Source organism: Salarias fasciatus, chromosome 6 (genome assembly GCF_902148845.1).
Source record: "Salarias fasciatus chromosome 6, fSalaFa1.1, whole genome shotgun sequence".
Taxonomy (NCBI): domain Eukaryota; kingdom Metazoa; phylum Chordata; class Actinopteri; order Blenniiformes; family Blenniidae; genus Salarias; species Salarias fasciatus.
This window is the reverse complement of record NC_043750.1, coordinates 13936922-13952284: the sequence shown is the minus strand read 5'-3', so window position 1 is coordinate 13952284 and position 15363 is coordinate 13936922. Positions and strand designations below refer to the sequence as shown.

Sequence of the window (15363 nt, the reverse complement as noted above, 5' to 3'; positions counted from 1 at the left end):
CTCAGTAAACTTTGTTTGCTTCAATAAACTGTCATATATAATTCTAAACATAACACTCAAAAAAAAAAAACACAGACAAGTAACACATTTGTAGGGAAACACTTGGCAGATATCAGCAGTAATGGGTGAAGCTGCTGGGCTTTGTGTTTCTATGAACACGTTACTGTAATCCATCAGTTTGGAAATGTACCGTTTGAACAAAAGCTTCTCCTCTTGATACTGAAGCTCAGATATTGTACCAATCCTTCTGGATTGTGTTAACATTCTGAGCCAAGCAGCTAAAACTTAAACAGAACCAAACGGATCAGTTTGAAATGCTGACAGACTTTATTTTCAGTTCAGTTGAAACTTTAACTTGTTCCTCTAGCTTGTTTTCATGACAGAATCTGCATTATCAGCAATCAAATTAAGGCCGCTGTGAGTTATGTCAGGTGTCTGCTTGTTTACAGCGCTGACGTGCGCAGCGGGACTTAAGAGCAACAGGACAGCACTAATACTTTGATTAAGGACAACAGTTAACTCCAGAGACTTATGGCTTCTTTGAAATGCACAGACGCACGTCATGCATATGCTGACGCCTGAGCATGAGCTTCAAAACCAGCAGGTCAGAATAAGTGATGCTAAATCGTCTTCACTATTCTCCTGTTTTTGTATGAAACCAAAGCGAAACAATTTAGACTCTCGTGACTAATTTGACTTTTATTTGCAATAATCAAAGAACTGAACCGCTGTGCAAGTCATTTTAAAATGACAGGGTAGCTATTTAATCATAATAACATGTAACACAAATTGATAACAAGCAGAAATGAAACACACACTCAGTAGAGAAATAGATTACGTGGTGTACCTAACTGTACTGATGTTTGAAATTCTCTCCATAAAATGAAAGTGCATGTAATGAAAATCTCTACTTAAGATGCATGAGCAATTCCTTAAAATTTTAATATACTTCATTAGCTGACTTCTACACAAAAAGACTTGCCAAAAACACATATTTTTGGCTTTTAAAATCTAAAAATAGATGTGACTCTGTGATGGTCGACCCCGGTTTGCTCTGTCGTGTCATTTATCTCAGTTTAGCGCACAAACACTCTTTCTTCACTATTTTAATGCCTGTTAAATCAACTCACTTGTTTCCTTCATTTGCCTACATGTAGCTATTATTCATCCATTCATCCTGCACTCACTCATATTCACATCGACAGCAAATTTACTGTCATCAGAGATAACATGCAAACTCTACTTGTATAATCTGTGAATTTAATTTAATTCAGTCCACCTGCTCATTGTTGCTTAGTCCCACTTTTGCCGTGAGAGCAGCCCTGAACCTCTTGACCTCTGGAGGTGTGCGGTGGGACGTGTGCTACACGGCACCGGGACGTCAGCAGAAGAGCCTTTAAGTCCCGTCTTCTGCAAAGTTGGAGCTTTCCAGGGAACACGTGCATCATGACTCAGTCCTCGCTGCTGTTCCTTCTGACTACTTGTGATCGATACACTCGTGGTACGCCGAACAAAGAGCAGCAGTGTTGAGGATGCTTTTGCCAACACAAACGAAAAATTTTGCTGAAATGTTCACACATTATCTCTTGTAAACATCGACTTTAAGGATAAAATCTTGCTACTTAATGTGGTATTTATCATACAGTAACAGGGGAAATGAACAATACTGACTATCTCGTCATCTGATTGTTTATTTTTTCATGTTAAAGCCGTTATCCTGCTGACGTGTGTTGGTCTGAATAACAATGCTCTTCTTGTGAACTGGTGTTAAGCGTTGAACAGGCTCGATTTTATCAGCTTTGGATAAAATTACCGACTCGGCTGCACGTATAACTGGTGCTACGAATAAACAAAGAAAACAGACGATTACAGTGCGTATGCAAAGCAGCAGAAATGAAAACATCTGTTTTGTTCCACAGGCCTTATGCGTCTTCTTCAGGTTTGTCTTAACACTGAACCTATTTCAAGATAAACCTGTTAGCTAAAAAAAAAAAAAATTATAATGAAGACATACTGTGCAGCACAATGTAAGATAAAACTAAACCATGGAGAAGATGTTTGAGACAATAATTGAAGATAAGCTCAAGTAGAGATTAAAGGACTTCACTGTCATGGCACTTTGTTTCCGGTAATGAAGATCAGCTCACACAATCACCAGATGGCAAGAGCAGGCATGCTGTATATCAAAGCAGCGAGCGCTCCTTTCATGATACGTGTGATCGTCATGGCAGCTTCGCTCTGGAGATCAGAGCTCGCGTTAATGCTTGCGTTTGATCGCCTGCAGCTTAAGTGATGTGTTGAAGTCTTAAAGTATGAGAGTTGGGCAAGAAAGCGCATTTGGAAAGTCTTTCAGATTTCCTAGTTTTTTTGGCTTGAATGAGTCAAAAATTCAGATTTTAACGAGGGGTTTCATACTCATTTCAGACCATACAGCCCAATTTGACATTGCTTGGGCTGTACCAGTAAAATAATAACGTAATAACCTGCGTATATGCACACCTCACAAGTTTGTAAAGTGATCTCCAGTATGACCCCCTTTTTGAGTTTGCTGGATTGGCTTTCAGAGCTCATTTCACTTCATCTCCCTTGGATTCAGATCTCAGTTCATTTCATCTCTCGCTAAAGGCCATCATCACCCGTCTGCATCACAAAACATTTCAACCGCCAGAGAGCCGTCCTCACATTTTCCTGTAGGATAACTTGAAATGTTTGGGGATTCAGTGTCCACTGTGTTGAAGGAGAAGGTTTCAGGTCCCACGGCGGCGAAGCAACTCTGAATCATGAAACTCACCAGACCGTTTTCTGACTTGGGAGTGATGTTGGCGTGTTGGTATGCGGCCCTCTTTTCCCACCATAAGTGGTGCTGCGTGTTTCTCCCAAGCAGTTCAGCCCTCATTTCATCCGTCCACAAAACATTTTCCTAGTAGCTGTGTGAGTGTCAAGGTTTTCTTTAGCACACTTCAGGCATGATGGAATTTTTTTTTTTTTTTTTTTTTTTTTTTTTTTTAAGAAAGCAGTTTCCTCTTTTACTGTTTCCTGCCATGAACGCCATGTCTGTTCAGTGTTTTGTATTTGGCAGTGTCAACAGATTTCGCATTGTGTCTTACAAGCCTTTACTTGTAACGTTTTTTTTTTTTTTTTTTTTTTAATCTTAATTCAGTTTTCTGCATCATGCCTTTGGAAAATTGTATAAAGTGCCATGAACAATTGGATTCATTTTTAATTTTTTGTGTAACACGATTAATTTTCTTAAGAGCTTTCTGTGCTTTTACAGTTGCAGCAGTGATCGACAGCTTGTTCAATATTCAATCCACTTATCCATCTATTAACCGCACTTTACCCAGCAAAGGGCCACGATGGCTGGAGCCAAAATAGTAAAAGATCACCAAATGTGTTAAAGGATATTGCATTCATTGGTGTGATATCATTTTTTTAACTGCACAGTCTTTGTCCGTCCTTGTAACATCAATAAAGCTCAGATCATAAGAAACAGAGAAATCTAAAAGTATACAAGTATGTAAACCAAAACCCAAAAAAACTTAGATCGCCCCAGGTTTTTGCTTATTTGTTGCAACTTAAATCATTCAAGTATAATAAATAGCTTGGAACGGTACAAAGAAAAGTGGTGAAAAACAAAAAACAAGCAATTAAAAACTGAAAAAAATAACATTTCAGAATTTTTGTATGAAACTTTTGTATAAACGTGTATTAAAACTTTTGACTAGTATTCAGTATATTTGGTGGTTAAAAAATGGTTGCAGTTTCATTGTCAGTTTACATTACATTACAGTTTCATCTGTTTTCGTTTTACTGATCACCCCGACACTGTTGAACATGGGATCCATAATGATTTTGTACCCACTGGATCTTTATAGAAAATAAACTGATGGAGCTCCGCCAATGATCTTGTTGTGACAGTTTAGCTGAACAGGAAAATGAGCAGTTTTTGTATTTTCTGTTAATCAGTCTTAGTTTACAGAAGAATTATGTCAGTTTTGAGAGTATGGATGGGTGAGATTTTGTAATTTCACCTGGTAAGTAATACAGTACATAATATAAATGATGTTCCTGGCAGCTCAATTTTGAATAATAAACACACCTCATATCTGATCCTTTTTTTTTCCTTTGTTTACATTTTCCACAAAGCACACAACAGTAGATGTATAAGTGGCGGCAGCGCTCCAGCGATGGGCTCACATGCAGATGGAGAGGCAAAGGTTCGTGCTGTAATCAGTGATGTAATGCAGGTAAAACTTAAATCTGGCGGATTACTGTGTCCAGGTTAGCGCTGTTGCTATACCGCAGTCTTCGCTTATGCAACCTTGTAACCCCGTCAGGCTTTCACACAGCTTCGATCTGTTAAGGTCGCAGTAATCCTCAAACCATGCTGCTGAGCTCCTTCTCGCGCTGTGGGCGGCTCACTTATGCAACTTGCACATGTCAACCTCAACATTTGGAAAATAAATGCAGAAAAAAGTTTCAAAATAAAATGAACCTTGTGGGTAAACTCTTCATCGAAAGTAACACAGGGAATCGTTCCAGATATTCAAAATGTATCATTCAGAATGCGTGGCATCTCTGGTCTGGTCACGGTCTGGTGGGCGTGCGTCACCTTTGTTTGGTTGTTTGCTGTATGGATTTCTTGGGGGGGTGTTTAAACGGCTTAGACACTGTCTGATGGTTATATCACGGGGCCATACAGGGTGAGGAATCCCTCTGACATATTTGAAAAAAAAAATGTAATTACCCATCTGTTAATCTGATACATCATACTACGTGAGAGTGAATAAAAAGAATAAAACACAATTGGCCAGACTGGCAAATGAAAAGTTTTTTTTTTTTTTTTTTCTGGAGCAATAAACCAGAAATAATGTTGTAACTTTAATAAAAGATGAAATAATAAAAAGCAGTAAGCCATCTACATTGTGCTGACAGAACGTTTAGACCCAGGATGATTTGCTGCTACAGTTCCTGGTTCCTTCTTGTTTACTCTGCCCCTCCTGTCCCCCCAGCCTCCGCCTCGCTCGCCCCCCCCAGGCCCCTGACTGTTCGCCACCTGACGAACAGATGCCCTCAGACTCTCCCTTCAGTCCTCCGACGACCACCTGCTCATCCGTTCCTCACTCTCGTGTCACCCGCTAATTATTTACACCCTTTCCTCGCCGCGGTGGTACCGGCTCCCCGTCAGCCTGTCATGTTGCGTTGCGTTGTCATCCTGTTGCCTCCACCTGTGCCCGAACCTTCACCCGCCCGTCTGTGGACTCTCACACCCTGCGTGCTCTCGCCGTCAAAACTCAGTCATCAAATGCTTCAAGAGCATCAAAACAGAAAAAGACTAGCTCTGTTTTCTGAGTTCTGATTTCTGAATGACTGATGCACTTCCTGAAATATGTTTGTAGATTTTCTTTTCCTTTTTAAATCAATGAATTTCATCAAGTTAATTATACCCCGGTTGCATAATATATCCTGTATTTGTTGTGTAATAAATCCACTTATGTGGGAATGTGCTGGAATGTACTGCAAGTACGCAGGTAGAGTCCTGCAAATTCTTATTAACGATTAAAAGAGTGCAAAACATTTTAATTGTATTATAAAAACAAATTGAAGCAATATTTTTCCAGACACATAGGACTAAAACCACATTTGTTTTTCATAAAAAACAGTTTAACCACAACAAAAAAAGTCTTTCTTTTGCAAAGACGCCTATAATTTGCACATCCTTCTCCTGCGATAAGCGATTCCGAGAGGCAAGAAGAGTCTTGAGTGAAAGAACGTGCAGTTGCTGCATGTGTCTGCAATAACCCAAATGGACAAGCCCCAATCCTATTACAGGCTGTACGATGCCAACTTGTCTGCCCTCTGAGTGAAGAGTCACACCTTCGTGCCAGACCAATGAGGAGAGCGACAAACAGGAAACCAATTCCTGGCAGAGATCGTCCCAGATACTCCAGGATCTGCACTGAGCTTGTGTCCTGTGTTGCTGCTGATGGAGTTGAGGAGAGAAAATACAGCATATGTTTGAGAAAACACTTTAAGACTGGAAAAAAAATTAAACTTATCTAAAAACCAGAGGCTTGTGCACACAGTCTGTACATTGCAATCACACACACATGTCTACACTCCCCAGCTCTCTCAGTTTAGGGATTGTATTTTAATCATACACAAATGTTTTACGGGGATGTCTTCTCTCAGCACAAGTTGCAGTTTGTGGTAACAATTTGCTGTTTGCAGGATACCACAGAAATCTTTAAACATGTGAAACGTGCTTCTCTGGACGGAGTCTTTGCAGAACTGCCAGCTCGCATTCCTTGTTGAAGTATTACAGGTTACTTTAAATTCTCATCCAGAGCTTATTTTTGCAGAGAGTGTCACCTTGTTTCTTCCTGGATCTGCGGTTTCGCAGAGTTTGTGACTCTGCATTATGTTGGTAATGTCTTAAATTTTAATAAAGATAATTCAGCAACAACAACAACAAAAAAAATTACATGGATTAGAATTACAATTATGATAAGAAGTATTATTATTGCACTACGTATTATAATAGAAGAAAATAACAAATAAAACGCGGCTAAAAGCAGATTAAACATCGTCACCATGGACACTATGTTTTAAAACCCATTTGTCTGTAGAAAATAACTCATTCTCAGTTGTCTTATTTCATTTCAGAGTGATCCTGTAATGCTTCCTCCTCACACATTTCATTCTCGTGTCCTTGTAAATCAAGCAGCTAAAGAGTCTGAACTGATGTTGTGCCAACGCCACATTACACGAGGCACACTCTCTTTTGTCTGCTCTCAGTTTGGAGGCATAGACAGATAATTGAGGCAGTGACACAAATGAACATTGCTATCTGGAGGCCAAACTGTCAGTGACACAAACAAACAACACCGGGCTCTTTCAAGTCACAGTGCTGCACTGATTAGAGTTAAATTAACAGTTTCGCTCTGGATGAGCGCTTTGTTTACGTGACTAAAGTTATTGACTTATTTACTTTCAATGCTAATTTTTCTAACTGTTTCTTCTTTTTGGAGATTTCTTTATTTCACATGACGACCACTTTTTTTTGGCACTCAGTGGCGTGTTTCCAATATTTGGTTTGAAATTCTGTGATAAATTTATACAATATAAAAACATTTTCAGATCAACAATAGTGAAAAGTCTGTGCTTTTACTTTATTGCTTTTCCATCGATTCCATCAGATATACATCAAATCTGACACAGCTGCATACATACCAATTCAATTCGATTTCAGTTTCAAATCCATAAATATTCTTGAATGGCAGGCTGGGGTTGGAAAGTTTTATATCGTTTTCAGTGCAAAAGGTTGGGTGAAGAGTATGAGGGTTTTTAACAGCACAGTATACAGTGTCCATAGGAGATGAAAACAATCTGCTGTAGAGACTTTTAAAAATAATTACAATTATAAAAATAGTAAGTTTAAACTTCTTTAAAATGAAAACGTCTGGTGAACTGACAATTTGTCCGTGGTGCACTAAATAAAGAAGAAAATTCCGGGAAACAGTGTTCGATATGCGCTAAGTCTCTTTATAAGACCTTTCTCTGCAGTGTCTCTGTTGACTTTGTCAGCGTTCCGCTTTGGAGTCACAGTTTTCTTTTTTTTTCTGGTGAAGAATAAGAAATAAAGACTGAGAATAAGCAGGTCTGGTTGCCACGGCAACAGTATCTTGGGTTATCTTCCCTGAATTCAACTTTCCCTCATGCTCTGATCTTGACGCCAGATTTATTTTTACAGTTTGACTGAACAATATCACGGTTTCTGTTTTTTGTTCTTTTTTTTTTTTCAGTTCTCAAGCCTCAGAATCTTCAGTACTGAGTAATGTTGTGTTGCTGTGGGTGAAAATAGAAGGCATGTGAAGTCAGACCGACACAGATACTGGATCTGCCCGGGCTCTTTTTTTACATTCAATGCTTTTTTTTTTTTTTTTTTCTTGTTCCTGACGCAGCATCATTTGTTCGTGAAATAAAGTCACAACGGCAGATGCACTATGGAAAATATCAACATTTATTGAGTTCATGTAATCGCTTTGCTCTTCTGATAAGTTACACAGGGTGGATCTGTTTAATTGAAGAGTAACATGAAATACAGACAATCATAAAAATAGAATCTGATTTAACTAACCGACAAAATAGACACATCTGTGCATATTGAGTGAGCAGCTTTAAGGAGACGGGGGAAGAGGGAGTGAAACAACGCGGTAGCCCCTGGATATCATAATAAGATATCTTAATAAAATGTTCATATTTACAAAATATATAATATAGATATATAATATATGCAATCATTTTTGCTCTCAGGGCTGATGGCAATGGTTTCAAGAGGTGGACGGGCAAGGTTCAGGTGAAGAGGAGGGTCAAGGGTTGAGGAGACGGATGAAGGATGGGGGGAGGAGAAGAGAGTGCAGGAGACGACAGACACCGGAGCGTATTTGTTTTCTAGTCCAGGTTGTAGCTCTAAAACATCCTAAACTTGAGTCTTTGTAGATCTTAAAGCTAGTAGAGTTGCAGCTGCTGAAGAAATAAGAGGGTAATACGAGGGATGGCGGTGGCAACGGGGACAAAGGCAGAGGAGGAAGGAGGGCTAAATAATTCCATATTTCGCCAGGTCGCTGAGCTCCATGTCCCCGAAGGCTTCCCAGGGGCAAACCACTGTGAAGTCAGTGCCAAGGCCCTCCATGCCAGGGATGTCGTCTCCAAACCTGAAAGAGGCATTAAGCTTTCATGAGCGCACGCTGAGAGACAGATGGGAAGTTTTTCTTTAATGCGGGAATGATCGTAGAGCCGAATTCAATTAATTTAAATTGCATTGTGGAAGTACACGTTAAGGATTGATTTACGACTGGACGAACCAGAGTTGATTTTATAATATGAAGATGTTCAGCCAATTGGGTCAGTCTAATCGGCTTGTGACGTAAGCCCGTCGGTATATGTGCATGCAGGATGAGTGGAAACTTTCCCGCAGGGACAGAATAAGTTATGCAACGATATCTCACCCCTTCTGGCCAGGCTTTGGCGCCTTGCTCTTGAAGGTACGGACAGTCCTCTGCTTGAATTTTGGAGGTGCCTTCTTGTCGGCAGGAGTCGCAACGTCTGCCATTTCGATTAGTCACTGAAAGATTAAAAAAAAAACACAAGCTTCGTTGACAACCGGTCTGGAACTCAGAGCGATGAGCTTCTTGTTACAAACCTCCATGATAAGCACAGCTTCACATCTTTCTGTGTGTTCCGACCATTAAGCTGCAGATTGGCCCTGACTCTAAACCATTGGTTGTGCTGTGACTCCCAGGCTGTTTGAAGGTCATCACATCACACTGAATGTGTCTGGATTCTTTTGTATCTGATGCTTTCTGTACAGTTTCTCTTGGAAACTAGCGCTCCAGACTGGTGGAGAAGACAGATAAAAGCTGTTTGGATGAATTGATGGATGGCTGCTGTCTGTCCTTGAGTGAAGAGCTATAGAAGCACATTTTTCTTTCTCTGTGAAACACTTCAGTATATTCCTCTGATGGTCACCATCAACTTTTCAAACAGTCAGACCCATCATTAAATGAGAAAGACAGTATAAGTCACAATTGAAATGCCGAACTTGCTATGAAAGCTTCTTTTGAGTCTATTTGAATCCAAAAAAATAAAAACTTTGCAGAAAAAAAAGAAAAAAAACAGGAATTTGACAATTGCCAGCAAAAGGACCAGCACAAAAATCAGTCAATTCAGATCCATTTCACTCATTAAAAACCTGTTGGAAAAAACTCTATTGGCAATATTCAAAACAGTAGAAAACAATACAGAATAAGAAGGCAGTGAAGGTGTTGACTCCTCAAACCAGAGCAGAGTCTTACCTTTTCCGCAGGCGGTTCTGGTGAAGCTGTCGGACGAATCGGTGTCTTCCTGACCAGTGCGGTTTGTCCTCAGCCCGATGGGCCTTTTAAAAGTTCCCCAAGCAGCTTAATCCGCTCAGGCGCTCGTTCCAGCCATTCTTTTATGTGCCAACTCCGCTGTATCCTCTCAGCCACAAATAGACACGATAAAGGATAGAGGGATATAAATACAAGGTGCAATTCAAATTGGATGTGCCTGTCAACGTGTTGAATTGAAGCAAACCACAAGGGTGCCAGTTATTGGCAGCGGTGACTGACAGTCATTAGCATATCTATGAAACTGAAGCCAATAAAATCTGCTAAAAGATAATTGTCTACCTGTCAGGGCTCAGCACAAATCAGTGTCTTACCACTGCTCTGTCTGGACCATAAAAAAAGGCAATAAGCTGGAAAAAATTGACAATTAGAGGTGAATTAAAGCAGCTCAGTCATATTTATCATGTTGAAATGTTAATTTACTGTCAATAGAAAATGTTAATGCAGTTTCAAACCTATCAGGTTTATCTGAATTACTTAACAAGTTACAAAAATTGAATAAAGGGGCACGGTTTTCATGGAAAAAGCCTTTTATCAGTGGCAGATTAATAATACTTTTTTCACTTTTCTTTGCTTCTTTCATTTTCTCTTTTTACAATGTAGACTCACAGTAGGAGAAGACTCATGAATATAAATGTTTCAAGGGTAAGAAATATGGCTTTCAGCTGTTTAAATATAAATACAGTTAAATTAAGTTTATTCACTTCCTTAATAGATTAAAATACAGTTGTCACGCCTCTTTATGAATTGTGTAAATTATACTCAATTGCAATTAAAAGTAGTGCTGTTAAGCTAATGTTCTTGCAAACCACTCAAGGTATTAGTTACTACATGCGAGTATTTTATGATTTTCTTAACAGCAGGCATTTAATGTACTCTACCTTCATAAAACCTTTATGTTTGAAGCACATTTCTCAGACAAACAATCTTTGCTTTATTCACAAATGTAAACTTATTTCTCCAATAATACAGCTCGAAATGTTTGAATACCATCTAAAACCCTGATCGTACGTAGATGCCCCATGATTTTTTTTTAAAGTAATTGTAACTCATTACTTCCACTCAGCGTTTTATTCACGTGTTTGGATGACGGAACGTTAAATGCTGGGAAGTCCTTTCACCTTACCAGCGAACACACACATGTGTCCCGGCAGGCTGCAGGGGGATCTGGAGCATGTGATGTAAGAGCCGAGGAGGAGGAACGACGGCTCCCATCACACAGCCGCAGATCAGGAACACTTAAGCATTCATCTCTTAATCCCTTCGCCACATGGCCCGAGGGCACCACTGAGAGCAAAAGTGTCACCTCAAACGAACAATTATTAATGTGACACCGAGTGTGTGATCTCGGTGAAAGATTCATGGCGGTAATTTGGCTCAAGTTCCATTTCTGGGCCTAATTCTTCACCATTTCAGGTTGTTTAACAAAGAGAAAATTAAAGAGATTTTACTGTCAATATTACTTTATTAGGACTTTTAATTTAGTTAGAAATCAAAATGTTGACGCAATGTGGGTTTTAGTTTATCATTTTATATAAAAAAATATTGCACACACAGTAAATTCTGCAGTTTTCCTGCTAATTTATTCACCCTTTACTCTCAGCTGTATTTATTATAGGTGTATGATATTAATGTATCGTTGTACAGATGAGTGTCTTAATTCAGTTTCTTGCTGACGTCCAAAAAATGACGTATGATGATGAGAAAATCCTGCTCTGTTCTTCTCATTATGTAAGCTGGCCTCCTTTTTTCCCATGGCACAGGTGAGCCCACTCCCTAAGCTCATAAACAGTGAGTCAAAATAGAGGGTGGGGTCTAAAAAAAATAGGACAGAAAAGTATGGAGGAGCGTGTCAGGGGGATTAGAGGGGACAGTATATAAGATGCCAGAGCGTCCCCTCCTCACAACGAACGGGACTCAGCAAAGAGACTTCAGCCAGAAGCCAAGAAACTACAGTACTACCTGTACTAAACCACAGGTGAGTTCAAACGCTGACTTTCAGTCAGACTTTGGCGCACTTTCAGCTCTGCAGTGAGGATTAAGGCGAGGGAGTAAATGAGATGGCAGAGAGTCAGACAGATCTCATCATCTTCCATGTTTCTTTAGCAAAATTTTACACACACTTTATAGCCAAACCTGGTTGTTCTTTACCTTTAAGCTGTTCGTGGTCTGTTTGGTGCACTGTGCATCTTCACTTTGCAACAAGTTTTGCATGACTGTTACACTTTTTGTGTTACGCTTGAAACTTTATGGTACTTTTTACCTAAAGGAGTCTGTGGAGTGGACTGTAGATAAGTGCATACATGCAAGACAAAGGAGGCGTTGATTGAACCTTTGGGTTATTAACAAACCTGAACAGCCTGAAAGTGAAGCAAAACCTGGAATACTTGTACTCTTATAGTATCAAATCCAAATCCAGACAAGTTTGGCGAGAAGCTGCATTTGAAGAGATGAGGCTTTTAAAATGCTGCCATTTTATAGTGATGGTGATTGTACTCATCTTAATATCTGCAGATTGTTCCTCCTTGGTCAAGCATTCTGTATTTCAATTTTTTTGAAGGGTTTTAAATGTGAAGAAGAAAGAGCATTTGATTCTTGCGCTGCAGTGCTTTCCTGTTGTCAAGTTGTCGTTACAGCGATAATTCATTGTTTTCATTCTGTTCTTCCACCAGAGGGAGATTTCTTTTTTCTTTTTTTTTTTCGATTAATGAACTCCAAAAAGTCTTAAAGAAATTCTAATGTTTGTCAGAATGACTAGCAACAGCCATTCTTGACTTTAATTTTTAAGATACTGTTTTGAAATATTTTCTTTAAATGTGTCCAGGGACATTTAGTTTAACTTCAAAAACAGGCAGAGCAATGAGAAATCAAGAAACTTGCTGCAAGTTGATCTCGTGTGGAGAGAGAAACAGTCGTCGGTGGGGTCAGAGGAGGTCAGAGTACACTTCAGGGGGCGCACTGCTGAGCTCTCCTGCAAGGTCAAAGGCTTTCCACTGAGGTCAGATTAAAGCAGACTCAAAATTAGGTGTTCAGGGCAAAATGTCCCGATGCTCAGGGGACAATATCTACCCCACCCTGAGAAGGTGTTAACTTCAATTCTTGGTCTCAGAATATGTGTCCTGAAACTTGGTCATGAGTAATCCTCAAAGCCAAGGTGTAAAAATAGCCTAAGCTGTTTGTCTTGCAGGGTCTTAAGGGGCGACAACAGCTTTGGTGTATAATTTGACCTAACTTGAGAGGGTTACGTCATGAATGCACAGAGCTGAGGGGTCTTAAAGGAGCAACTGGGGCCGGGGAGGAGGGCGGAGGGTCTTTAACGTTGAGATTAACTGTTAATTCTTTCTCACGCAGATCCTGAAAGATGGCAGACACTGCAGTCGCTACACCCGCCGACAAGAAGGCCCCACCCAAGTTCAAGCAGAGGGCTGCGAGGACCTTCAAGAGCAAGGCCCCGAAGCCAGGCCAGAAGGGGTAAGAGGGGCCACGTCACATCCGCACCACGTGCAGTCACCTCCAGCTACAATCTTTCAGGAATTGGATTTTCATCTCAAATTAACTGTTGCTGTTGTTGTTTTCAGATTCGGAGACGACATCCCCGGCATGGAGGGCCTGGGCACCGACTTCACAGTGGTCTGCCCTTGGGAAGCTTTCGGCGACATGGAGCTCAGCGACCTGGCCAAATATGGAATTGTCTAGAGACCGCCCCGTGTCTTCAGCTCAGCGATCTTACCTCCCTGCAGTATTTTTCCTGCACTGAACCTTCCTGCCTCGCCCTCTCGTCCTTTGCCTCCCTTCGAACCTGACCCCATATGTTTTTGCTGCAGTGGGTTTTGGGAATTGTCGCCCGAAATCCTGACCCCAAAACTCGACCGAAGAAAATGTCAAAGAAACTGGCAGGCACAATTCTAAACAGTTCTATATTAAAATGCTGTATAAGCGCTTCACTGAGGTTTCCAGGCTGCCAGATACGCCGCCCCCCCCCCCCCCCCCCCCCCCCCCCGCCGCCGCCCCGCCCACCCCCCTCTTACTTTGCACATTGCCATCCCTCGCCCTCGCTCCTCTCTTCGGCCTTTTCCCTCTCCACTCTCCTCCCCCTCTTTGGAGCTAAAAACCCTCTTATTGTACAGCTGTTTATGAGAATTATTATTTTAAAACATAAATTTTTATTTTTATGAACCATGAATGTTTGTGGATGCAAGCCATAGTGATGGAATGAGTTGTGTAGAACTGCCAATAAATATTTTCCCCAAGAACTCTTCTGGTGTGGCGATCATTTATGTTCGAGCCTGAAAAATGAAAAAAGAAAAAAAAAAAAAATCAAGCCATAAAAGTTTCTTTGATCATTCTTTTAACCTACTCTGTCCCGAGAACTAAAATTAGTTCCACGGCTTGCCACTAAAATGTGCGCACACATATACTGCACGAGCTTCACACACATAAACATCTGCTCCAACGGCTCGGCACATTTCAGATTCCTGGATAAGGAACCGTTGGTTCTCTGGAGGTTTGCTTTGACGCCACATGGAGGCCAGCAGCTGTGTTTCTGAGCACTTCAGCAACTGCAGGATGGATTTCCATTTGGCAGCCTGGCAGAAGTGGCTTGACCTTTGATGACAGAGTCATTTTGATCATCTGATCCATTTTCTTTCCAAATCCTTGTATAAATTGATGTTCTGATCATAACCATTTCAAGTGTTCGAGGCAAATTAGCGAGCAGCCAACACATCGGTGATAACATAGCGCTGTTTCAATGCATGAAATGGCGAAGGTTTGATGGTTGTCATAGCAGAGGGCTCCTCTCCTCACTCAGTCAGATGGAGCGTTTATGGAAGTCTTACCTGAGGATGGCTGGAGATGTAAAAAGAGCGAGAGAACAATTTCCCCTGGGAATGTATTTGATGTGGCATGTCTCTTACTTCACGCCAGTGTTGACAGAATGTGGTGCAACTGAAAGGCGAAATGTGGATTTGGTATCTGCACTATTTTTGTGGCCTTGTCATGCAAAAGACGTGAGATCACTGTCGATTCTTGACCATAGAAATCCACGGTCTCTTCACAGTCCAGGAATCATCGTGTCAACAGACGTCAAGGAAAATGTCGCTCATGAAAGAAGCGAGGCTGCTGAATGAGGACCGGACTGACAAGGCGAGGAATCATTCTCGCGTCTGAAACACTGCATTCGGTGGAAACGTTGAGACAGGCTTGAAAGATTTTAGTTGCTCAGGATTCATGCTTGCTGTGCCCCGTGTGAAAGAGTTATATTTGCCACAGCCTGGTGAGACGTGAGCTGTAAAACGGCAGCAGACGAACAGCTCGCGACCCGCGAACGGAAATTTCTGGAACTGGACAAAAAGGTGCTCCGCAACAGAGTTATAGACTCTACCTTTAATATTGGTGATCGGTCAGATTTTAACTTCGCATCTCACACACT

The 15363-nt window shown here is 40.9% G+C and overlaps 2 protein-coding genes across 2 annotated transcripts; one reads left to right on the top strand and one right to left on the bottom strand.

The window, feature by feature from the left end:
- Positions 1-8470: 8470 nt before the first annotated feature.
- LOC115390399 (retinal cone rhodopsin-sensitive cGMP 3',5'-cyclic phosphodiesterase subunit gamma-like) lies at positions 8471-9887 on the bottom strand. Its single transcript, XM_030094254.1, has 3 exons — positions 9858-9887; positions 9012-9127; positions 8471-8717 (listed from the first exon to the last, which is right to left on the bottom strand). Exons 2-3 carry the CDS (start codon positions 9113-9115, stop codon positions 8600-8602), a joined length of 222 nt encoding a protein of 73 aa, XP_029950114.1. The 5' UTR covers positions 9116-9127; positions 9858-9887; the 3' UTR covers positions 8471-8599.
- Positions 9888-11833: 1946 nt separating this feature from the next.
- Positions 11834-13772, top strand: LOC115390296 (retinal cone rhodopsin-sensitive cGMP 3',5'-cyclic phosphodiesterase subunit gamma-like). Its single transcript, XM_030094102.1, has 3 exons — positions 11834-11910; positions 13284-13403; positions 13511-13772. Exons 2-3 carry the CDS (start codon positions 13294-13296, stop codon positions 13626-13628), a joined length of 228 nt encoding a protein of 75 aa, XP_029949962.1. The 5' UTR covers positions 11834-11910; positions 13284-13293; the 3' UTR covers positions 13629-13772.
- The last annotated feature ends 1591 nt before the right edge of the window (positions 13773-15363 follow it).

Bases quoted from the DNA above. Each gene is read 5' to 3' on its own strand.
- LOC115390296 (XM_030094102.1), top strand. From the start codon at position 13,294: ATGGCAGACACTGCAGTCGCTACACCCGCCGACAAGAAGGCCCCACCC. The intron at 13,404-13,510 runs GTAAGAGGGGCC...TGTTGTTTTCAG, and splicing joins CCGAAGCCAGGCCAGAAGGG to ATTCGGAGACGACATCCCCG.
- LOC115390399 (XM_030094254.1), bottom strand. From the start codon at position 9,115: ATGGCAGACGTTGCGACTCCTGCCGACAAGAAGGCACCTCCAAAATTC. The intron at 8,718-9,011 runs GTGAGATATCGT...TGCCTCTTTCAG, and splicing joins CCAAAGCCTGGCCAGAAGGG to GTTTGGAGACGACATCCCTG.